The following is a 24,171-nucleotide window of genomic DNA, read 5'->3' on the forward strand; positions in this document are numbered from 1 at the left end:
CTGGACGAACCAGTGAAGCAGGTTTAATCCTCAGGAGCTAAACACTGAGCGCTTAGACCAGGGAGAAACAGAGGATGAGTCATATCATCAGCCCCAGAGCACTGTCAGAGTTGAACTTTCATCTAAAACCAACCTGTTTTCAGCACACAATTATTTTGAGTATTCACAAACTGTCAAATAAATACAGTAGAGACATTGTGTAAGCTGTTACATACTAAGTTGTTACTGTTTTACAATTGATTTGCCTGCTCCTCTGTATTAATAACGTGGAGTAAATCAACATAGATTCGAAATGTTTATGGCACAGTGGGTTGAATTACAAAACCAGCATTGTGCACACTGAAACAGACACACATGCACACCGTGCCTCGGAAAAGCTTTAGAAGAGTGTGGAGCCATCCAATAAGAACAGTGGGCTGATGGTATGTGGGTATACACAGGCAGTGGAGTTATGATGGATAACAGAATATTGTGGCTGAGTGCCAAGGAGGGGGAGAGAGAGTGAGCGAGAGAGAGAGAGAGAAAGAGAGAGAGAGAGAGCAGATAGAGGGAGAGCTGAAAGAGGAAGAGGGAGGGGTGCAGAAAGCAGAGTGGAGAAACACCGCTCAATAGATAGGATGACGGGAGAGTGAGAGGAGGAGATAGGAGCGAGCAAGAAAAAGGGTGAGTGAGTGGTAGAGAAAGGGACAGTGGGAGGGAGTTAAAGAGGGAAGGAACAAGGAGAAAGGAGAGGTAGAAAGAGGAAGATAGCGAAAGAGTAGCTATGTATTTCTGTGGGAGGGTGACAGCGCTCCATTCCTGGGAGATGGGATGAAGTGAACACACAGTATGGAGAGACAAAAACGGGCTTAGAGGACAAAGACAAATAAACACAAACATAAAACAAGACATTGCCCCTTTGTGTCCCACTCAGCAGTGCAAGCCATCCTCCACATGGAAGAGGCAGACCTGGGAAAGTAGCTCAGCACTCAGTAATGGAGGTAGGTCACCTAAGGCTCAAATGTTATGGCTGCTAAACTGGATGTGACTTGGTACAAGTGGTTCATATCGATGACTAGCCCAGGGTAAACATGCTAGGAAGTAACGGAAAGGCAGCAGAAAGAAGTTGAGCATGTGAATGTGTTCTGACTCGGCAAGGTTTTACTGTAGTTAGAGCAAATGTTTTGTCGTCTATGATTGAAGAAGAACCTTCATTTTAACAAATAAAGAGTAGAAAAGTTTGTCTTTTTGTGGATGTGTTTAGCTTGTTTCTAAAGAACAACTCTCTGGAGCACATGCGCGTCGGTCCTAACTGAGGTGTTAGCATTCCACTGCTGTCTCTAAACAGTATCAAGTGCAATATAATATGTAGCAATATACTGTTTCAGACTACAGCTTTTCAACAGCTTGTAATTAGTCTCTAATAGACAACAGACCTCCCCAGTGTACATCAAACAAGGAAATTGGTGTGCACTGCTATAACCACAAAAACATTGTGACCATTGTGTACATTATGTGTTGAAACCTGCAGACAGATCTGGTGACAAGATGAGAGATTGGATAAACTGTGTACCTGCATAGACATGCATTGTAGAAATCTAAAGGAGTACAGAAACGTGTGGGTGTATAAAAACTGGAGAAGACAGGCTTTGGAGAGCAGAACGGAAGTGTATTTCTTTTATATCCAATCTGCAATCTCTTCAGACTAACCATTAAAATTGTCATGGCCTACTAAAGAGGCTCTCAAAATAACTGGCCCAGATACCCAAATACAGCCTCTGTATATGAGGCTTGGTTCAGCGATGCTAATGTAGGGATGCTATTGCAGCGAATGAGTACACATATTTGCTTCCCCACCCCCAAATCTAATGTACGGTACATTCGGGAAAGTATTCAGACCACTTGACTTTTCCCACATTTTGTCACGTTACAGCCTTATTCTAAAATGGTTCGAATAAAATAAAAATCAATCTACAAAGCAAAAACAGGTTTTTGTAAATGTTACGTAAGTAATTCAGACCCTTTGCTATGAGACTCAAAACTGAGCTCAGATGCATCCTGTTTCCATTGATCATCTTTGAGATGTGTCTACAACTTGATTAGACATGATTTGGAAAGGCACACACCTGACTATATAAAAAGTCCCACAGTTGACAGTGCATGTCAAAGCAAAAACCAAGCCATGAGGTCGAATGAATTGTCCGTAGAGCTCCGAGACAGGATTGTGTCGAGGCACAGATCTGGGGAAAGGTTACCAGATTGAAGGTCCCCAAGAACACAGTGACCTCCATCATTCTTAAATGGAAGAAGTTTGGTACCACCAAGACTCTTCCTTAAGCTGGCGGCCCGGCCAAACTGAGTAATCGGTGGAGAAGGGCCTTGGTCAGGGAGGTGACCAAGAACCCAATGGTCCCTCTGACAGTGCTCCAGAGTTCCTCTGTGGAGATGGGAGAACTAGAAGGACAATCATTTCAGCAGCACTCCACCAATCAGGACTTTATGGTAGAGTGGTCAGACGGAAGCCACTCTTCAGTAAAAGGAAAATGACAGCCTGCTTAAAAGGCATCCAAAGGCATCCAAAGAGAGATCCTTGATGACAACCTGCTCCAGAGTAATCAGGACCTCAGACTGGGGAGTAGGTTCACCTTCCAACAGGACAATGACCCTATGCACACAGCCAAGACAACGCAGGAATGGCTTCAGGACAAGCCTCTGAATGTCCTTGTGTGGCCCAGCCAGAACCCGGACTTGAACCTGATCTAAAATCTCTGTAGAGAACTGAAAATTGCTGTGCAGTGATGCTCCCCATCCAACCTGAAAGAGCTTGAGGATCTGCTGAGAAGAATGGGAGAAACTCCACAAATAAAATAAAATGTTATTTTACTGCAATGCAGTTTTAAGAAAACTTAGTTTTAAGTAAAAAATAGATAAGCAAAAAAATAAAATAATAATAATTAAAGAGCAGCAGTAAAATAACAATAGTGAGGCGTTGTACAGGGGGTTAGTCAGGGTAATTGAGGTAATACAGTTGAAGTCAGAAGTTTACATACACTTAGGTTGGAGTCATTGAAACTTGTTTTTCAACCACTCCACAAATGTCTTGTTAACAAATTATAATTTTGGTAAGTCAGTTAGGACATCTACTTTGTGCATGACAAGTAATTTTTCAAACAATTGTTTACAAACAGATTATTTCAAAAATATATATATATAATTCACTGTATCACAATTCCAGTGGGTCAGAAGTTTACAAACACTAAGTTCACTGTGCCTTTTAAACAGCTTGGAAAATTCCAGAAAATGATGTCATGGCTTTAGAAGCTTCTGATACACTAATTGACATAATTTGAGTCAATTGGAGGTTTATCTGTGTATGTATTTCAAGGCCTACCTTCAAACTCAGTGCCTCTTGGCTTGACATCATGGGAAAATCAAAAGAAATCAGCCAAGACAGAATTGTAGACCTCCACAAGTCTGGTTCATCCTTGGGAGCAATTTCCAAATGCCTGAAGGTACCACATTCATCTGTACAAACAATAGTATGTTCATCTCTGTCTCCTAGAGATGAACGTACTTTGGTGCGAAGAGTGCAAATCAATCCCAGAACAACAGCAAAGGACCTTGTGAAGATGCTGGAGGAAACAGGTACAAAAGTATCTATATCCACAGTAAAATGAGTCCTATATCGACATAACCTGAAAGGCCGCTCAGCAAGGAAGAAGCCACTACTCCAAAACCGCCATAAAAAAGCCAGACTACGGATTGCAACTGCACATGGGGACAAAGATTGTACTTTTTGGAGAAATGACCTCTGGTCTGATGGAACAAAAATAGAACTGTTTGGCCATAATGACATTTTTATGTTTGGAGGAAAAAGGGGGAGGCTTGCAAGCCGAAGAGCACCATCCCAACAGTGATGCACGGGGGTGTCAGCATCATGTTGTGGGGTTGCTTTGCTGCAGAAGGGGCTGGTGCACTTCACAAAATAGATGGCATCATGTGGGAAGGAAAATGATTTGGATGTATTGAATCAAAATCTCAATCTACATCAGTCAGGAAGATAATAGCTTGGTCGCAAATGGACAAAGTTGTGGCAAAATGGCTTAAGGACAACACAGTCAAGGTATTGGAGTGGCCATCACAAAGTCCTGACCTCAAATCTATAGGAATTTGTGGGCAGAACTGAAAAAGCATGTGCGAGCAAGGAGGCCTACAAAACCTGACTCAGTTACACCAGCTCTGTCAGGAGGAATGGACCAAAATTCACCCAACTTACTGTGGGAAGCTTGTGGAAGGCTACCCAAAACATTTGACCCAAGTTAATCAATTTAAAGGCAATGCTACCAAATACTAATTGAGTATATGTAAACTTCTGACCCACTGAGAATGTGATGAAAGAACTAAAAGCTGAAATAAATAATTATCTCTACTATTATTCTGACATTCACATTCTTAAAATAAAGTGGTGATCCTAACTGACCTAAGACAGGGATTTTTTACTCTGATTAAATGTTAGGAATTGGGAAAAACTGAGTTTAAATGTATTTGGCTAAGGTGTATGTAAACATCCGACTTCAACTGTACATGAATTCCTGAAATGTCGGCTGCACAATCAATGGCTAATGTCAACCTTGCACACTAGTTCTAAGCTCCGGAATGAGTCTTAAAGCCACAATCTGGAATTTGTATTTTAGCCCGACAGCAGCCTCACCACATAAACTTATGGGGTAGAATTGAAGAAATGTAACCACTCTCAAATTTATTCCTCATACCTTATGTCTAGTGTCACGTGTTTGTTTTTCTGACCACAACATATGACCAAGAAAAACTCCAGGCCCTACTTGTGGTTCATGTCTTTTATTTCTCCAATACCTAAACTTTTATTCAAACTGTTAATTAGACAATTGTGATTTGCATGTTCAACCTGGTCTCATGGAAATTCATAGGATTTGGTATGTAAAATCTGTTCCCTCCATTTTGTATGATATATTACGTTACGTTACATTATGAATTAAATAGCGGTTGTATAATATCATACAAATTGGATGATGTAACTTATCATACGTCTTGGTAGACTTTTTTGCATGTTGCATCATAACAACAAAGAAGAATTACAGGGAGAATTAACGTTAGAGTGAGGGAGACTCTGGTTAGGAGAACAAAACAACAAAGGTTAGGAGAGCTTTTGTAGCAGGTTATGTGAATTGGGTTAAGGTTAGAATAAGGGTTAGGGGAAGGATGAACTAAAATGCTACAGTTGTCCCCGACGCGACTCAAACACGCAACCTTTGGATTGCTAGACGGTCACCGTATACATCCACCCATCCGCCCCAACCAACCATCATACTTTCGTTTCTGTTTCAAGTAACTAGACTTTGAGACAGAAATGCATATAGTAAGTATGTTTCATATACTGTATCTTTGATGCCAGGCTGGAAAGTTTGGAGCTAAATTCACTTCCCATCTAATGTAGCTCAGAAGACACTCTTGTCACTTTTTGGGGGCTTCTAATTTTTTGTGGGGTTCACAAGCTTTCTATCTGTGGTCCTACATTATTGAAGAAGGTTAGGCCCAGATATACTTTTACCTACTGAACTTACTTTGAAAGTTACTACTTATCTGTAAGTGGATGCAAGTATTATGGGTCTCTACAGTTTCACTTTTCGATAAAGGTAGACAAATACTGCTATTTGCTGCCTTGCTTTTCACTGTGGCCTTTCATTTTTAGTCTGACTCAGAGATAAAAGCCTAAGAAGTAAATATTTTATGATTACGGAGAGGCTACTGATCTGTAGCATCTAATGTACGATGCACACAACTCTCTAAAACAGTTTTTGGATAGATTCCAGCCACTTCAGTACTCAGGAACGTTAAGTGTACAGACATCAGATAGCAATAATCGATGTAGAATGTGGATAGTGTGGCTCAGTAAGGATATGTAATAATACATTAGGCATAAAGCCTTGTCACTTACAAACATACTTTCTTTGGCCTGGTCATTAATTAAGGGTACCATTTGGATGCATTTTAAAACACGTTTCTCCTTGTACGGAGCCCAGCTGCTAGGCTTATGTAAATGCCTTTCAGAATGTTATCACCGGGCACCCCAGAAATGCAAATTCATAGAATGAGCATCACCTTTGTAGAGTAACGGTTGATTGTTTGTCGGCCTAATGTCTAATTCGAAAGGGTTGAATCGCTTCAGGCAAGCATTCTAATTTCAGAGATAGGCCTCCATTAAAACGGACCTGGCTGTTTCTTACCTTAATGAAAAGCAATGATGTTTCATTAATGACTAGCACATGCTCACTTCACCACAACCAGTCATTTAACTTTCCCCCCATCCACACAAGGCCCTTTCCTCCACCACTCAAAATGATTGATTGAAGGGCACTCAGGGTAGCCTACAAAATACCCATACTCACTTCAAACATACTGTTGACATTTTCATTGATATCACTCACTCGCACACAGCCACACAAAAACTCTCTCTCTTCCCTCAATGGCAGTAGGAATGAGCGTGTGCGATTCCCTATTCAGAGCTGAGGGGTCATTCACTCACAGCCTCCTCACCAATGTACTAAGTGGATTATCCAATTAGCTGCCATTGTATGCTCTGAGGAGAAATCACACTAGGCATGTACAGCCTGGATGGATGGATAGCAGGAGAATAAGAGGGAGAGTGACAGATCGATGCTTGTCTCTGTCTCCCACATCATTCCCAGCAGAGTGTCATTTAGTTTAACGAAGATAACTCTTACTTTCAACTTGGCCACACAATGCCCAAGGAACAATGTCAAGCTACGTGAGGAGAATCCTTGACAGCATACAAATATAGAGACAGGGCCTTCCTTTTCAATTATTCACCTCATCAAACCCTGGAAGGGTTTTTGTTGTCCTTTTTGGTGTCTCACATTCACACACACATACACACACTCACAATCCACAGTTGAAGCTAGACGTTTACATACACCTTTGCCAAATACATTTAAATTCAGTTTTTCACAATTCCTGACATTTAATCCTAGTAAAAAATCCCTGTTTTAGGTCAGTTAGGATCACCACTTTATTTTAAGAATGTGAAATGTCAGAATAATAGTAGAGAGGATGATTTATTTCAGCTTTAATTTATTTCATCACATTTCCAGTGGGTCAGAAGTTTACATACACTCAATTAGTACTTGGTAGAATTGCCTTTAAATTTTTTAACTTGGGTCAAACGCTTCGGGTAGCCTTCCACAAGCTTCCTACAATAAGTTGGGTGAATTTTGGTCCATTCCTCCTGACAAGGCTGGTGTAACTGAGTCAGGTTTGGAGGCCTCCTTGATCGCACATGCTTTTTCAGTTCTGCCCACACATTTTCTATAGGCTTGAGGTCGGGGCTTTGTGATTGCTACTCCAATACCTTGACTGTGTTGTCCTTAAGCCATTTTGCAACAACTTTGGAAGTATGCTTGCGGTCATTGTCCATTTGGAAGACCCATTTGCGATCAAGCTTTAACTTGACTGATGTATTGAGATGTTGCTATATCCACATAGTTTTCCTACCCCCATGATGCCATCTATTTTGTAAAGTGCACCAGTCCCTCCTGCAGCAAAGCACCCCAAGACCATGATGCTGCCATCCCCGTGTTTCACAGTTGGGATGGTGTTCTTCGGTTTGCAAACCACCCCCTTTTTTTCCCCCTTTCATTATGGCCAAACATTTCTATTTTTGTTTCAACAGACCAGAGGACATTTCTCCAAAAAGTACGATCTTTGTCCCCATGTGCAGTTGCAAACCATAGTCTGGCTTTTTTATGGCGGTTTTGGAGCAGTTGCTTCTTCCTTGCTGAGCGGCCTTTCAGGTTATGTCGATATAGGACTAATTTTTACTGTGGATATAGATACTTTGTACCTGTTTCCTCCAGCATCTTCACGGGGTCCTTTGCTGTAGTTCTGGGATTGATTTTCACTTTTCGCACCAAAGTACGTTCATCTCTAGGAGACAGAACGCATCTCCTTCCTGAGCGGTATGATGGCTGGTATGGTGTTTATACTTGCGTACTATTGTTTGTACAGATGAACGTGGTACCTTCAGGCGTTTTGAAATTGCTCCCAAGGATGAACCAGACTTGTGGAGGTCTACAATTTTGTTTCTGAGGTCTTGGCTGATTTCTTTAGATTTTCCCATGATGTCAAGCAAAGAGGCACTGAGTTTAAAGGTTGGCCTTGAAATACAGTACACCCACAGGTACACCTTCAATTGACTCAAATAATGTCAATTAGCCTATCTGTAACGGTCGTCGGTGGAAGAAGGTGAGGACCAATGCGCAGAGTGGTAAGTGTCCATATTTTTTATAAAGAAATTGAACACTGAACAAAAACAACAAAGTGAATGAACAAAACAGTTCTGTCTGGTGCAGAATACAAACACTCAACAGAACATAATCACCCACACCACACAGGTGGGAAAAGGCTACCTAAGTATGATTCTCAATCAGAGACAACTAACGACACCTGCCTCTGATTGAGAACCATACCAGGCCAAACACAAAAACACCACAAAAGGAACATAGACAACCCACCCAAATCACGCCCTGACCATACTAAAACAAAGTCATAACAAAATAACTAAGGTCAGAACGTGACAGTACCCCACCCACCCAAAACCTGAACCTATAGGGGAGGGTCTGGGTGGGTGTCTGTCCGTGGTGGCGTTGGCGGCGCGGGAGGTGGACCCCACTCCACCATAGTCTTTGCCTGCCTCTTTAGAGCGCCGACCCTCGCCGCCAACCTCGGACTGGGGACCCTAGCAACGGGCGGCTCTGACAGCTCAGGACAGACGGGCGACTCTGGCAGCTCAGGACAGGCGGGACAGGCGGGTGACCCCGGCAGCTCCGGAGTGAAGAGCGATTCCGGCATCACCGGAGCAACGGGCGGCTCTGGCAGCTCAGGACAGACGGGCGACTCTGGCAGCTCAGGACAGACGGGAGACCCTGGTAGCTCAGGACAGACGGGAGACCCTGGCAGCTCAGGACAGACGGGAGACTGGCAGCTCAGGACAGACGGGAGACTCTGGCAGCTCAGGACAGACGGGAGACTCTGGCAGCTCAGGACAGACGGGAGACTCTGGCAGCTCAGGACAGACGGGAGACTAGCAGCTCAGGACAGACGGGAGACTCTGGCAGCTCAGGACAGATGGGAGACTCTGGCAGCTCAGGACAGTCGGGAGACTCTGGCAGCTCAGGACAGATGGGAGGATAGCAGCTCAGGACAGATGGGAGACTAGCAGCTCAGGACAGACGGGAGACTAGCAGCTCAGGACAGACGGGAGACTAGCAGCTCAGGACAGACGGGAGACTCTGGCAGCTCAGGACAGACGGGAGACTAGCAGCTCAGGACAGACGGGAGACTCTGGCAGCTCAGGACAGACGGGAGACTAGCAGCTCAGGACAGACGGGAGACTCTGGCAGCTCAGGACAGACGGGAGACTCTGGCAGCACTGAGCAGGCGGGAGCACCTGTAGGGAGGAGACGGAGAGACAGCCTGGTGCGGGGGTTGCCAACGAAGGCCTGGTGCGTGGAGGAGGCACCGGATAGACCGGACCGTGGAGGCGCACTGGAGGTCTCGATCACCGAGCCTGCACAACCCTACCTGGCTGGATACTCCCCGTAGCCAGGCCAGTGCGGCGAGGTGGAATAGACCGCACTGGGCTATGCTGGGGAACCGGGGTCACCATGCGTAGGGCTGGTGCCATGTACCCTGGCCCGAGGAGACGCACTGGAGACCAGATGCGCTGAGCCGGTTTCATGGCACCTGGCTCGATGTCCACTCTAGCCCGGCCGATACGAGGCACTGCGCTGTAACGCACCGGGCTATGCCTGCGCACCGGGGACACCGTGCGCCTCACGGCATAACACGGTGCCTGCCTGGTCCACCTCTCTCCACGGTAAGCACGGGGAGTTGGCTCAGGTCTCCTACCTGACTTAGCCACACTCCCCGTGTGTCCCCCCCAATAACTTTTTGGGGCTGCCTCTCGTCCCAGCCGCACTGCCGTGCTGCCTCCTCATTCCACCGCCGCTCAGCTTTCGCTGCCTCCAGCTCTGCTTTGGGGCGGCGATATTCCCCAGCCTGTGCCCAGGGTTCCTTGCCGTCCAGAATCTCCTCCCATGTCCAGGAGTCTTGAGATTTCTGCTGCTTCCCGTTACCACGCTGCTTGGTCCTTGGTTGGTCGGTGATTCTGTAACGGTCGTCGGTGGAAGATGATGAGGACCAATGCGCAGAGTGGTAAGTGTCCATATTTTTAATAAAGAAATTGAACACTGAACAAAAACAACAAAGTGAACGAACGAAACAGTTCTGTCTGGTGCAGAATACGAACACTCAACAGAACATAATCACCCACACCACACAGGTGGGAAAAGGCTACCTAAGTATGATTCTCAATCAGAGACAACTAACGACACCTGCCTCTGATTGAGAACCATACCAGGCCAAACACAAAAACACCACAAAAGGAACATAGACAACCCACCCAAATCACTCCCTGACCATACTAAAACAAAGACATAACAAAAGAACTAAGGTCAGAACGTGACACTATCAGAAGCTTCTAAAGCCATTACATCATTTTCTGGAATTTGCCAAGCTGTTTAAAGGCACAGTCAACTTAGTGTATGTAAACTTCTGACCCACTGGAATTGTGATACAGTGAATAATCAGTGAAATAATCTGTTTGTAAACAATTGTTTGAAAAATGACTTGTGTCATGCACAAAGTAGATGTCCTAACCGACTTGACAGCGGAGTCAATCACCACCTTCCGGAGACACCTGAAACCCCACCTCTTTAAGGAATACCTAGGATAGGATAAAGTAATCCCTCTCACCCCCCTTAAAATATTTAGATGCACTACTGTTCCACTGGATGTCATAAGGTGAATGCACCAATTTGTAAGTCGCTCTGGATAAGAGCGTCTGCTAAATGACTTAAATGTAAATGTAATAAGAAAGTTGTGAAGTGGTTGAAAAACGAGTTTTAATGACTCCAACCTAAGTGTATGTAAACTTCCAACTTCAACTGTATATGCGAGTTTGGAATATGGCTGTGTCATGACTGAGAGGACTTGAGGCTATAAACGCTTTATAATTATGTCTTCTCAGTCCATCTATTCGCAGTTTACGCACCACGATGGGGCCTAACCACAATTCTACCGAAAATAACATTGGGCTGTGTGACACAAAATGTCATGACCCCCCACCCTACCATCTCCCCCCTAAGAAAATTAAGGGACCTAAGAAAATGTTTGTTTTGAAGCTCATTTTCTGCAATTCTACGAAGTTTACCAATACTCATTACATCTTTCAGGTAGGCTATTTAATGATAATAATAATGGATAAGGAAAATCAAATGTTATTCTGCTACCAAATATGTTTCATTATGATAATTTATGTCAACCATCAATTTAATTATACAGCACATATTCTATTTTTACAGAAAGTGATTTAATCAATTGTTGACTGTGCCCAATAATGTTTGTGGCATGTTTTGCGCTGCTCCCATGTTGTGTTGCTGCCTTGCTATGTTGTTATCTTAGGTCTTTCCTTATGTAGTGTTGTGTTGTCTCTCTTATTGGGATGTGTGTTTTGTCCTACGTTGATATTACATTTATTTATTTATTTAAATCCCAGGCCCCCTGTCCCCGCAGGAGGCCTTTTGCCTTTTGGTAGGCCGTCATTGTAAATAAGAATTTGTTCTTAATTATCTGACTTGCCTAGTTAAATAAAGGTTAAATAAAAATACTAAAAAATGGATTAGTGACAGAGTCAATTTCTTAGACTCCTTGACTAGGTCATAGCTCAGCTTCTGAATGCCATAGAGACAAATCAAAGATATTTCCATGTGCACCAGTCGCGACTTCCTCTGACATTTTACCGCTTGTGTCTAGCATCACGGATTTAAGAGTCGTTTTAGATCGGTATAAACAATCACGAATTGCTCTACTGTACCTCTTTAGCAGAGGTTTCCAGCCTAGGGGTGAGGTACGAAACAGGACCGCTTGCTAAAGAGGTACAGCAGAGCAGAGCAGCTCGTTCCTTGTGGGACAGGTATAAATCCTGCCCTGTATGTCCCTGCTCTCGCCTATGAGGTAATGGATTGGCTACACGTGTCACTGTGTGTCTCAGTGTCAGCTGGTCCGCTGTGTGGCAGGCTTTTGTGTCAGGCTGGTCAGCTGTGGCTTGGTGGGGGCACGTGTAGCAAAGCAAACCCTCCCCCTCACTATGCACACACTCAAGCAAAGAGATCACTCCCCCAAACCCCATTCTCAATGTAGCTCCAAATACCCCCAATTGTTCACCAGTGACTGAAGGCCTTACATCATTGTGATCCTAGGAGGCCCGAGGGTCAGATGGATTTGTATAATATATTTCAATTATGTAATCTTGATGAAATTACAAAATCTTCCTAAATACAAGATATGGTTTAGTAAAGACAGTTCATGTACATTATCTTGAATATCTATGATAGACTAAAATGAAAGCAATTATCTACAGATTTTTTGGGAAATATCTCCCTACTGCTAATGCAGTTGTGCCCTGTTGTTTATCAGTAGTTGAATCTCAACAAATTGATTTATTTTGAAAGCCCTTGAAATTAATATTCCTAAAATCAATAATGTTCCATCTGTGAACATTGCACAAAATATTTCCTTGATCAACCAAAAAAGTTGATAAATTAAGGTTTGTGTGGTAAAAGATTGAATCAATTTAGGCTGCTTGCCTAAAACAAGGGTTGAGTTTTACAGTATATTCCTAGAGAGGCTGAGAAAGTGGGCAAGCTGAAACTGATACAGCAGCACTAAGAGCAACTCAAAGCCCTCAGCAGTAAATCACTCTTACTGCACAATTTGCCCCTTATTCTAAAGTGTAGCCATTTATTTAACACTCAAATATGGTGTTTGCTGTTCAGTGGGAATAAATCAAATACCAGACAAAAGTCCACACAAAGAATGGCACACTTCAGCAGATAAAGAGGGGTTATTTCTCTTCAGCCAGAGAGGTGTTTGTTCAGAGTGGATGTGGGGCAGTGTGGGAGGAACAGGGAAGGGGGGGGGTATTACACAGTCAGTTGATGGAGAAAAGGGGGCGGAGGGAGTTTGAGGGTGTACGGGGGGGGGTTTAAAGAATCCATTGTGAGGAAAAGGAGTTAATCACTTGAGCGGCGTGTGCCAGGGTAAAAGGAGCACATGTCATACACCCCATTCCCTGGGGGGCTTCCAAGGTCCCATCTCCCGTCTAGCTGAATTTACATGTCAGTTATGCAAAGCCGGGCCGCCTCTGAATAAAGCAAAGAAAGACCCACCCCTCAGAATAGTACCCTCTTGGCTGGTGATAGTGGTGGTGTGTTCACTGCATGAATGGTTCATTCAGGGACGCACACTCGTACACACACACGGCTACGTGGTATTTCCAGGACTGAAGGGATTGCTGCGCGTTAGTCTGCTAGACGGATGCTTTGCCATGGCAGTAAGTCAATGTGAATATTTTCTAGTCTTGTGATGAATTTTGGTGGTGAATTCTAGAATTTGAGAGGGATTGTGAAAGAATGTCAGACAGACAGATAGGCGGGAGGTGTGTGTGTGTGGGGGGGGGTGATGTCAAAGATTGTTTACATATGGCATCTGGCATTGTTCTGTGCTTCAAAACAATAATTAGCTATTATTTGAGGAAAATTGTGAGGTATCACGCCAAACAGTACCATGTCAAACAATGTAAACATGTCAAAAATATCCTTCTCCTGAACGAAGCTAAATATCCATTTTTTTCTGACATGCTGTGACCAAGAGGCTGTATTCTGTTTCGTCCATTGTGATTCTAGTCCCTGTTCACATAGCTATTATTGCATTTTCTATGAAAAGATAAGGTGAGCAGAAGAGTTCTTACTAGGTGCCTGTTTTGTCCGTTTTTTCATCTCTTCCTGAGAGACAAACAGTGGAATACTAACACTCCTTATTCATTCAAAACAACTGCACTTGCACCATACTCTAAAAAAAAAACACTAACAGTGACAGCTATGCATGTCTTCCACGCCAGCCACGCCGTGTTAAGAATGATTTGCAACGGATTAGCTGTCAGATACGTACTACTTAATGTGACTATTATAGTTGGCCCGTTGAGCCATGCTTTTGTTCCTGTCGACATTATGCTTAAAGAAAGGACACCAGGTGGTTGGGGAGCCCATGGGCAATCTCATTCACTTTGGAGACCTCTGCTACTTAGTAACTAGTGACAACTGAAAGGCATTAAGTCTGTTCCCTAGAGGGTTTGAGATCATGGCTAGCAACATCTGGGACCTTGTATCTCCCGGGGCAGGGATGATGAAGAGAGGGTATGTCTACAGTATGGTTTGTTGCGAAAGTAATAGTGAGAAAAGTATAACAAAAAATCTCAAGTTGAATCTCAATTTCTTCCCTTCAGATGGAAACGTTGACAATATCTCCCTGGGGTCATGAGTGTTTCCCGCACTACAAGTACCTCTTCAACAAAATACGTTAAAGTTGTCAGGACATCCATTCTGCTTTCCCTTATGCTCAGAGACCATGGGAAGCGTCAGCAGCCTCGTCTCAGGTCACAGTCTTCACAGCAAGCACTGTCAGGCCACGGAGTACAAATTAAAGAAAGCAGGCCATCACCGGAAGACAGGCCGGAGCCTGGATGGCCTACTGAAGTATAGCTTTGCACAGGGGTCCTCCAACAACACATCTAAAGCCATCTCTCAGGCAGGCAGGAGTGAAGACTTCTTTTACATAAAAGTGAGCCACAAGCCGCGGACGACTCACCAGAGAGGCATCCTAACAGAGAACCTTTTAGAACAGGGACATTTTACTGATACGGAACCAGACTGTAGAGTGCCAACTAAGTTGCTGCCTATGTCTGGGAAACTGGAGAAGGTGAGTCTCTGACTTGCTCAACATACTTGCCTGTGTCAATATTTCTGTGTTGTACAATTGATAGCCAGGGAGGCAATTTCAAACACAACTTCAAGATCAGACAAGCACAATAGATAGCAAACAAAAACATGACCTTTTAATCATCACCAAGGTTGATGACTTAAGCCACAATTTTGAGTTTGGGTTTCAGCCTAACTGCAAATGTGTGTAACCACACTCCAAGTCATAGACAGAGCTAGATGCAAGGACTGACAGTCCAAGAGATTTAAATTAGAATTTTAAACATATTTTAAGCTATATATTATTACTTTAGAAAGACTAAAATGACAGCAAAAACAAACAAACTTATACAATGATTAAAAAAATGTTTATTTAACTAGGCAAGTCAGTTAAGAACACATTCTTACTTACAATGACGGCCTACCCAGCCAAACCCTAACCCGGACAACGCTGGGTCAATTGTGCACCGCCCTATGGGACTCCCAATCACGGCCGGTTGGGATACAGCCTGGAATTGAACCAGGGTCTGTAGTGACACCTCTAACACTGAGATGCTGTGCTTTAGAACGCTGCGCCACCTAGGAGCCCTCACGAGGCATTATAAGTTATATTCCTTAAGAATGAATGGATAGGCTATATTTTAGTAATTCAAATCAGTAAATACTGCAGATTGCAATGCCTTGATTGTTTGTAAGATGTCATCAGTGATGCTATCTTGTCTTATCCAAGTCCTGCTCTCTGAACAGGCCTTTATGCCCCAAGAGAGAAAGTGCTTTCCAGGCATGAAGTCACTGGACAGGAATGCTGAGTCCACAGGATTAACGCTCACACTTAAACAGTGCAACACATTATTAATATCACAGAGTAGGGCAATTCATCTTTTCTCAGACAGTACAACAGGGTGGAGGAGGAGGTTGGGTATAACAACAGGGTGGAGGAGGAGGTTGGGTATAACTGGTGATCTTTCCAGACAGCACAGATGGGACATATGGAATAAGCTCATGTTTCATGTTTCATGACAGTTTCATGTATTCTGTATATTCTTACATTGCACTTCTACATGTACAAATCTCCAATTTCTGGGTGGTTATCTGTTCTCGTCAGCACTAAATGATTGATTATTAATTGATAGCACTATTTGCTTACATGATCATCTCCATTGCTAAAAGGAAGGTTGAAAACTAAAACCAACAGGTTCTCTGATTGACTATTTGCTCTCCTTCCTCTGCCTCTAGAATACCGAGAACGCTTTGATCCGGCCCACAGCCTTCAAGCCAGTCATCCCTAGGAGCACCTCTTCCACAGAGACTCGCGACAATCTCACCCACCTGCTTATTCCCCCAGAAAGGACCAAAGACTCCCAGGGGCCCAAACAGGACACCTTTTCAGTGACCCTCTCAGACTCTGGGCAGGATTCAATGTCCAGCCTGCCTACTCAAAGCACCAATGGGAGCCTCAGTGCTTCCACAGGCCCATTGTCTCAGTGTGCAGGAGGCTCAGCCCATGGCATGGCCCATCCCCTGCAGCCCCCCCGCTCTACATGGACCAATGGGAATGGCATTAGAGCCAGTGCTAGGGCTGCAGCTCTAAGCAATGGAGGGGCAGTGAAGGCTAACAAGGATGCCGTCTCCATACCGTCCCCTCAGCAGCCTATTCCTCTGTTGGAGGAGATGGGAGGCTGTAATCGCTCTCCCATCTCAATGGACGAGTCCCTCATTGAGCTGCTGGAGCAGAGGCTGCTGGAGAGTGAGACAGAGCTGCAGGAGCTGCAGGTGAGCTTTGAGGAGAAAGAGGTGGACACTTGCCAGCTGTTTGAGGAGAGGCAGAGGTATTGTGTTGAGGAGATGGAGGGCCTGAAGCAGAGGTGCTCCACCAAGCTCAGGCAGGTCTCGCACAGGGCCGTGAGGAACCACCAGGCCTTGCAACTGCAGGTCAGTCAGCTGCAACAGGACAAGCAGAGGCTCCAGGATGAGCTGGCCAGGATGACCCAGGAAAAGGACCTGACAGAGGTCAAACTGAGGTCGTTTGAGAGGGAGAAAACCCAGCTCGAGCCCACCTTAGAGGAGACCCAGTGGGAGGTGAGTGTGGCCAGCATGTCTCATGAATTTTTCCTGACCACATGGCCTTACCATGAAAATCAGGGCCCTAGTTGTGACTGAGTGGTCCCAAAATATGTCCTGGTCAGGTCACTAGGAGAATGCATTGCACAGGGTTTGCACAGGCCAGAGAGAGTGTAATTTAAAAAAATTCTCAAAAGCAGCCAGTAATTCAAAGCAATTTTTTTGTTGCATTCTTTACTAGGTATGTCAAAAGACTGGGGAGATCTCCCTGCTGAAGCAGCATCTCAGGGACTCCCAGGCTGATGTCACTCACAAGCTGAATGACATCGTAAGCCTCAAGGTCTCGCTGAAGGAGACTCGGGCCAAAATGGAGGCATTGGGGCAGCAGAACAAAGAACAAGAGGACAAGATACACTCTCGCAGCGTGGAGGTCGAGGTACTGGGTCTCTTTTGTCAAAAGAAAATCAGAGGTAGTATGATATACATACAGAATAGATTTCTTTAGTGAAGTACAGAAGCTGCACTAGTGGTGAGCAGATCTAAATGATTTAAGTGTGAGTGACAATGCTGAATCTAGGTCATTATCTACTAGGCCTCCATGTTGAACGGCAAACTGCATTTTATAATGACACAATTCATCTATTCCACCCCAGGTATGCCACAATGAGCTCCAGCGCAAGAAGAACGAGGCTGATCTTCTAAGAGAAAAGGTGGGTATACTAGAGACAGACATCAAAGGAATTAAAAAGGATCTGGCCCTGGCAAAAGAACAGAGGCAGCAGCAGAAGGCCAAACTGGAGGCCCAGGCCCAGCAGAGGACAGACCAGAGCGGGGGGAGAGAAGGGTGCATGAGCACTGACTCCCTCCAGGGAGAGGTGGAGAGACTGAAAGGGGAGCTCAGGGAAGAGAGAGAGACTCAGGAGAGGCTGTTGAACAGCTTTGAGCATGAAAGACAGACGTGGAACAAGGAGAAGGACAGAGTCATCAAGTACCAGAACCAGCTTCAGCTCAACTATCTGCAGATGCACAAGAAGAACCAAGACTTGGAGAGGATCCTGCAGGAGCTCACAGTGGAGCTGGAGAGTCGGCCGGAGCTCGACGTGGACATCCACAGCTCAGGGTTACACTATGAGGATATGATAGCCACAGAAATTTGAGGGAGAAACTCACAGAGAATCATTTTTAAAAATCATCAACTGTTACAACAGGGTAATTAAACAATCATATTAAACACATAATTTGTTATATCTGTCCAGAAAACAGATGATCCATTGTTGCCTTGGCAGGGGCAGCGTTTTAAAGATAATTAAGTTGGCTAACATACTGCTGCACGTTATGACAGAATTGGGGTCAGGCCTGACTACTAAAATCACTGTAGTTCTCTATGACCGTGTAAAGCAGGCTTTAAGCTTTTGTTATGTTACCCATAGGGTTGGATTCCCAGAAACAGATTAAACCTAGACTTGGACCAAAAAAACATTCAAGACGAGGCTTAATCTTTGTCCAGGAAACCGCCCCATAATGTTCAATTGACAGTAGTCTACGAAATGCTTATTCCTCTTGAGCATTTTCCCAGTACTATAGTTAACTTAAGGCACTTGTTCTGCATGTGTCAAGTCCTACATATAATGTTGCAAGTCTCCACAACAACCACTGAGACTCAGCGATATGAGAGCCAATTTATTTTTATTTAACCTTTTTGATCCCAAGCATCACCGTGGCCAGAGATATTGCAGAGGGTGTGAGACAAGAGGATGCCCTTGTCATCACCCACACAGATACTCCCGTGTATGGGAGTTCACATCTCTCTCCTGCAACATGATATAGTAGCTGCATGGCAACAAATGCTGAGGAGTGCAGCCACCTGTGTCACAGTCTTTCTTTTTGTCGGAAGTCTCCCCACTCTTTGTAGTAACTGTATAGCTGAGTTTGCCTAAGTGTCAAACCACTGGATGTATATTTTGTGAATTATCATCAGTATTATTTATTGATATAAGGGACACAAACGTTCAACGCAGTGTTGTACTGATTACGGTTTGAAAGGGACTAATTAAACTGAGATGATAAAGAATGTATATCAATGAACTTCCATTGTAAAAGGGACTAGGAGAACATGATTGTCTCAAAGTGCATCCTACACTACACTGAGAATGTCTCACTAGTACAGATATCTCACAGAGGTACATTTGGCACTAAATCCTGTTCCCTCTCAGCCTAGCCTGATTGTTACTTACAGTATCAAGGCTGAAATCAAATGAAGGACTATTGTTAGGATACAGGCCCACAAGGCTGTAAATGGAACAATGTGGTCACCAGGCTGAGAACATTATTCCAACCTTAATCTGATGTGCCTGACATGCAATGCAAACCAATGAAAACACAAACACAGAGAGAATAGCAATAGCGTTTACATACATGTAAGGGTTACAGGTAGTTTCATTGAGGCCTCAAAATAATATATAATACATGGGTACTCAGATCTCTGCAAATCACATGGATGTTTTTAAATCTACTTTTCCAACATGACACCATAAAGGTTAGAATTGTATCAGTAATTGGACAGCAGTTAAGCTCATGAGTCTGATGATGGAGCCTTATCCTGCTGTGATTCTGATGGACAAACAACATTCAAGCACAAAGAGGTTTGAATAAATTAGCAGGGGGAAGCACATGTGCAACGTACAAAAGAAGGACACTGGCTGTTTTCTATGGTCTCTGGTCATAGAAGAACTAGCTGTTTTGCAGATGTATAATAACAAAGCACTCAATAAATCCACACATAAATTATGAAACAAAATATATATATATATATATATTATATACAATTTGGTATATGTACAAGTGCATGTATAATTAATAAAGTTCTACAAATGATCTTATGATCTTAGGCACCACAGGCTAAAAGGACATGTTTTGGTATTTTGGTCCTATAACATTAGTACTTAATTAGAACAAAGTTAGCATAAACATGGTTGTATTTTGGATGGATGGATATCGTCCATAGGGTTCTAGCTTGGCAATAGTTTGAAAATATACTGTTAAAGAGCGTAGGCGAGCCTACCGTTACTCCTTACCCTCCAAGGACCTTACTGTATATGCTATGTTAAGAGGGAGACTGGCTCTGGCTGACAAAACGGTCAAATACTCTGTACTTGCATATCACATAAAACCAATTTCACAAACGCTAAATATACATTTACTGTACACTATTTTAACCCGGTTTAACACAGTTGCATCTGCCTGTATTTTTCAGTTACATTATTCTGGCGTACTTCCTTCCGTTACACACAGGTGTTCAGAGCAAGCTAGATAGCTGACTAGCACAGGTGGTCACCTCAGTCTTCCGTAAACAAATCGCTGTAACATGTAAATATGGCCATATGGAAACCCTAACCCTATAAGGTGTGTTGTAATTTAACATTTAGTTTATAAATCTTTCTAGCTGATATGAAAGATAATGTTTCCAAAACCATACATCATGCGATGCATATTAACATTTCGGACCGAGCGCCAAGATGTTAACGAAACCCCCCCAGACGGAAGATACCTTTGTGAATAGACGCTAACGTTAGAAGCATGCTGTCAACAGACCATCTGCTCGAACTTCCAGCACAAGCTAACATGGCTATGTCGCTGGAGGTTTGAACCTGCTTGGCTAGGCTAATACTTGATGTATATTTATACATTTCCTATAGTTTATTATGCTACCGTCATTTTTTTAAACTAATTTTAACCACTTTCCAAAGGACATACCTTCATAATTTCCCGAAGCCCATTATACTGAATCATATACAGTGCATTCTGAAAGTATTCAGACCCCTTGACTTTTTCCACATTTTGTTACGTTACAGCCTTATTCTAAAATTGTTGTTTTTCCTCATCAATCTAAACACAATAAACCATAATGAGAAAGCAAAAACTGTTTTTAATAATGTTTTGCAAAAATGTTTTTGATATTTTTTACAGAAATACCCTTTCAGACCCTTTGCTATGAGCTCAGGTGCATCCTGTTTACATTCATCATCCTTGAGATGTTTCTACAACTTATAGAGTCCATCTGTGGTAAATGAAATTGATTGGACATGATTTGGAAAGGCACACACACCTGTCTATATAAAGGTCCCACAGTTGACAGTGCATGTCAGTGCAAGTCATAAGGTCCAAGATCCGATAAAAAAAAAATCAAGATAAACAAAATATTAAATTTACATAAGTATTCAGACCCTTTACTCAGTACTTTGTTGAAGCACCTTAAACAGCGATTACAGCCTCTAGTCTTCTTGGGTATGACGCTACCACCCCATTCTTCTCAGCAGATCGTTTCAAGCTCTGTCAAGTTGGATGGGGAGCATCGCTGCACAGCTATTTTCAGGTCTGTCCAGAGATGTTCAATCGGGTTCAAGTCCGGGCCCTGGCTGGCCCACCCAAGGACATTCAGAGACTTGTACACAACCACTCATGAGTTGTCTTGGCTGTGTGCTTAGGGTCATTGTCCTGTTGGAAGGTGAACCTTCACCCTATTCTGAGGTCCTGAGCAGTCTGGAGCAGGTTTTCATCAAGGATCTTTCTATACATCTTTCCCCGATCCTGACTAGCTTCCCAGTCCCTGCCGCTGAAAATCCCACAGCATGATTCTGCCACCGCCATGCTTCACCGTAGAGATGGTGCCTGTTTTCCTCCAGATGTGACGATTGGCATTACGACAAAAGAGAATCTTGAATCCTTTGGGTGCCTTTTGGCTGTCATGTGCCTTTAACTGAGGAGTGGCTTCCGTCTGACCACTCTACCATAAAGGCCTGATTGGTGGAGTGCTGCAGAGATGGTTGTCTTTCTGGAAGGTTCTCCCATCTCCACAGAGGAACTCTGGCGCTCTGACCAAGGACCAACGGGTTCTTGGTCACCTCCCTGACCAAGGCCCTTCTCCCCCGATTGCTCAGTTTGGCCAGGCGGCCAGCTCTAGGAAGACTCTTGGTGGTTCCAAACTTCTTCCATTTAAGAATGATGGAGGCCACTGTGTTCTTGGGGACCTTCAAGGCTGCAGAAATGTTTTGGTACCCTTCCCCAGATCTGTGCCTCGACACAGTCCTGAAGCTCTACGGAGGATCTGAATAAAGTTATTTGTTTTATTTGTTTTATTTGATAAATTAGATTGAAAAAAAATGAAAAACAGTTTTAGCTTTGTCATTATGGAGTGTTGTGTGTAGATTGATGAGGATTTGTTTTATATTCAAACCATTTTAGAATAAGGCTGTAACGTAACAACATCTGGAAAAGGGGAAGGGGTCTGAATACTTTCCGAATGCACTGTATAAAGCATATCTAATAGAGAATATTATACTGGACCTTATGTAGCAACTTCCTTTGAAGAGATAGCAACCAGGCCTAAATACACTATATATACAAAAGTATGTGGACACCCCTTCAAATGAGTGGATTTGGCTATTTCAGCCACACTTGTTGCTTACAGGTGTACAAAATTGAACACATAGACATTTAATTTCCATAGACAAACATTTGCAGGAGAATGGCCTTACTGAAGAGCTCAGTGACTTTCAACGTGGCACCGTCATAGGATGCCACCTTTGAAACAAGTCAGTTCGTCATATTTCTGCCCTGCTTGAGCTCCTCCTGTCAACTGTAAGTGCTGTTATTGTGAAGTGGAAACATCTATGAGCAACAACGGTTCAGCTGCGAAGTGGTAGGCCACACAAGCTCCCCAAACGGGACCGCAGAGTGCTGATGCGCATAGAGCGAAGAAATTGTCTGTCCTCGGGTGCAGCATTCACTACAGAGTCCCAAACTGCCTCTGGAAACAACGTCAGCACAAAAACAGTTTGTTGGGAGCTTCATGAAATGGGTTTCCATGGCCGAGCAGCCACACACAAGCCTAAAATCACCATACGCAATGCCAAGCATCAGCTGGACTGATGAATCACGCTTCACCATCTGGCAATCTGATGGATGAATCTGGGTTTGGCGGATGCCCGGAGAACTCTATCTGCCCGAATGCATAGTGCCAACTGTAAAGATTGATGGAGGAGGAATTATGGTCTGGAGCTGTTTTTCATGGTTCGGGCTAGGCCCCTTAGTTCCAGTGAAAATAAATATTAACAGTACAACATACAATGACATTCTTGACGATTCTATTCTTCCAAATTTGTGGCAACAGTTTGGGGAAGGCCCTTTCCTGTTTCAGCATGACGATGCCCCCATGCACAAAGTGAGGTCCATACAGAAATGGTTTGTCGAGATTGGTGTGGAAGAACTTGACTGTCCTGCACAGAGCCCTGACCTCAACCCCATCGAACACCTTTGGGATTAATTGGAACGCTGACTGCAAGCCATGGCTAGTCGCCCAACATCAGTGCCCAACTTCAGTAATGCTCTTGTGGCTAAATGGAAGCAAGTCTCCGCAGCAATGTTCCAATAACTAGTGGAAAGCCTTCCCTGATGAGTGGAGGCTGTTATAGCAGCAGAGGGGGACCAACTCCATATTAATGCCCATGATTTTGTAATTAGATGTTCAACAAGAAGGTCATGTAGTGCATATTTGGTAATTTATAGCTAAAATGAGTGTAGGCCTACTGGCATTTTCCCAGTCAGACTTCCCATTGAAATGTATTTTTCTCATGTTGTTACAAAATCACCTAGCCAGCCTATAGCCTAGCCAGCCTAAATCACACCATTGAAGGGTTTTCTATAATCCGTAATCCCGTGTCCATGCATACATGTTGTATAACGTGTGAATATCTGAAAAATAAACTTCTGATGAAATTGTTCCAAGAGATTATGGATAGTCCTTTTATGGCAGGAAAAGTTGTTTTGATGTAAACCCACACTTTGAGTCTTATTGTTCAAGGACACCAGGCATCGGAACCTTTCGCAATCTTAAATATAAACATAATTTCAGTATCCCAATTGCTGTCGAAGCTAGCCAGCCTACTGCTATTGCTACACAGTCGTCTAGGGGTTTTATGCCTAACTAAATTATACGTAACCTTTGCTGACTGTGTGCGTTGACATGAGAAGGGTATGCGGGTACTCCGCTAGCTCGGTCTTGACTCTCCTAGTTGGCCAGCCCAATCAGTTTGTTCATTAACGTTTAAATTTCGGTGACAAAATAATAATATTCAAAAAAGGAAAATACAAAGAAAAACGTCCAAAAAAAAAGTATCTAAACAAACAAATGCATGCAAGGACC

At 43.6% G+C, this 24,171-nt stretch overlaps 1 protein-coding gene across 2 annotated transcripts; it reads left to right on the forward strand.

Annotated features, from left to right (window-relative positions):
- The first annotated feature begins 718 nt into the window (after positions 1–718).
- On the forward strand, positions 719–19,045 carry LOC115139822 (leucine zipper putative tumor suppressor 1-like). 2 transcript variants are annotated; one of them, XM_029677635.2, is made up of 5 exons: positions 719–980; positions 14,438–14,910; positions 16,146–16,988; positions 17,212–17,406; positions 17,624–19,045. In XM_029677635.2, exons 2-5 carry the CDS (start codon positions 14,560–14,562, stop codon positions 18,125–18,127), a joined length of 1,893 nt encoding a protein of 630 aa, XP_029533495.1. In that variant the 5' UTR covers positions 719–980; positions 14,438–14,559; the 3' UTR covers positions 18,128–19,045. The 2 variants fall into 2 exon arrangements, with proteins under 2 accessions (XP_029533495.1, XP_029533494.1); XM_029677634.2 differs by lacking the exon at positions 719–980 and adding an exon at positions 13,201–13,486.
- Positions 19,046–24,171: the final 5,126 nt, after the last annotated feature.

The sequence above is a fragment of the Oncorhynchus nerka genome, linkage group LG13 (assembly GCF_034236695.1).
Source record: "Oncorhynchus nerka isolate Pitt River linkage group LG13, Oner_Uvic_2.0, whole genome shotgun sequence".
In the NCBI taxonomy this organism is placed as follows: domain Eukaryota; kingdom Metazoa; phylum Chordata; class Actinopteri; order Salmoniformes; family Salmonidae; genus Oncorhynchus; species Oncorhynchus nerka.

Bases quoted from the DNA above. Each gene is read 5' to 3' on its own strand.
- LOC115139822 (XM_029677635.2), top strand. From the start codon at position 14,560: ATGGGAAGCGTCAGCAGCCTCGTCTCAGGTCACAGTCTTCACAGCAAG. The intron at 14,911-16,145 runs GTGAGTCTCTGA...CTCTGCCTCTAG, and splicing joins TGTCTGGGAAACTGGAGAAG to AATACCGAGAACGCTTTGAT. The intron at 17,407-17,623 runs GTACTGGGTCTC...ATTCCACCCCAG, and splicing joins CTCGCAGCGTGGAGGTCGAG to GTATGCCACAATGAGCTCCA.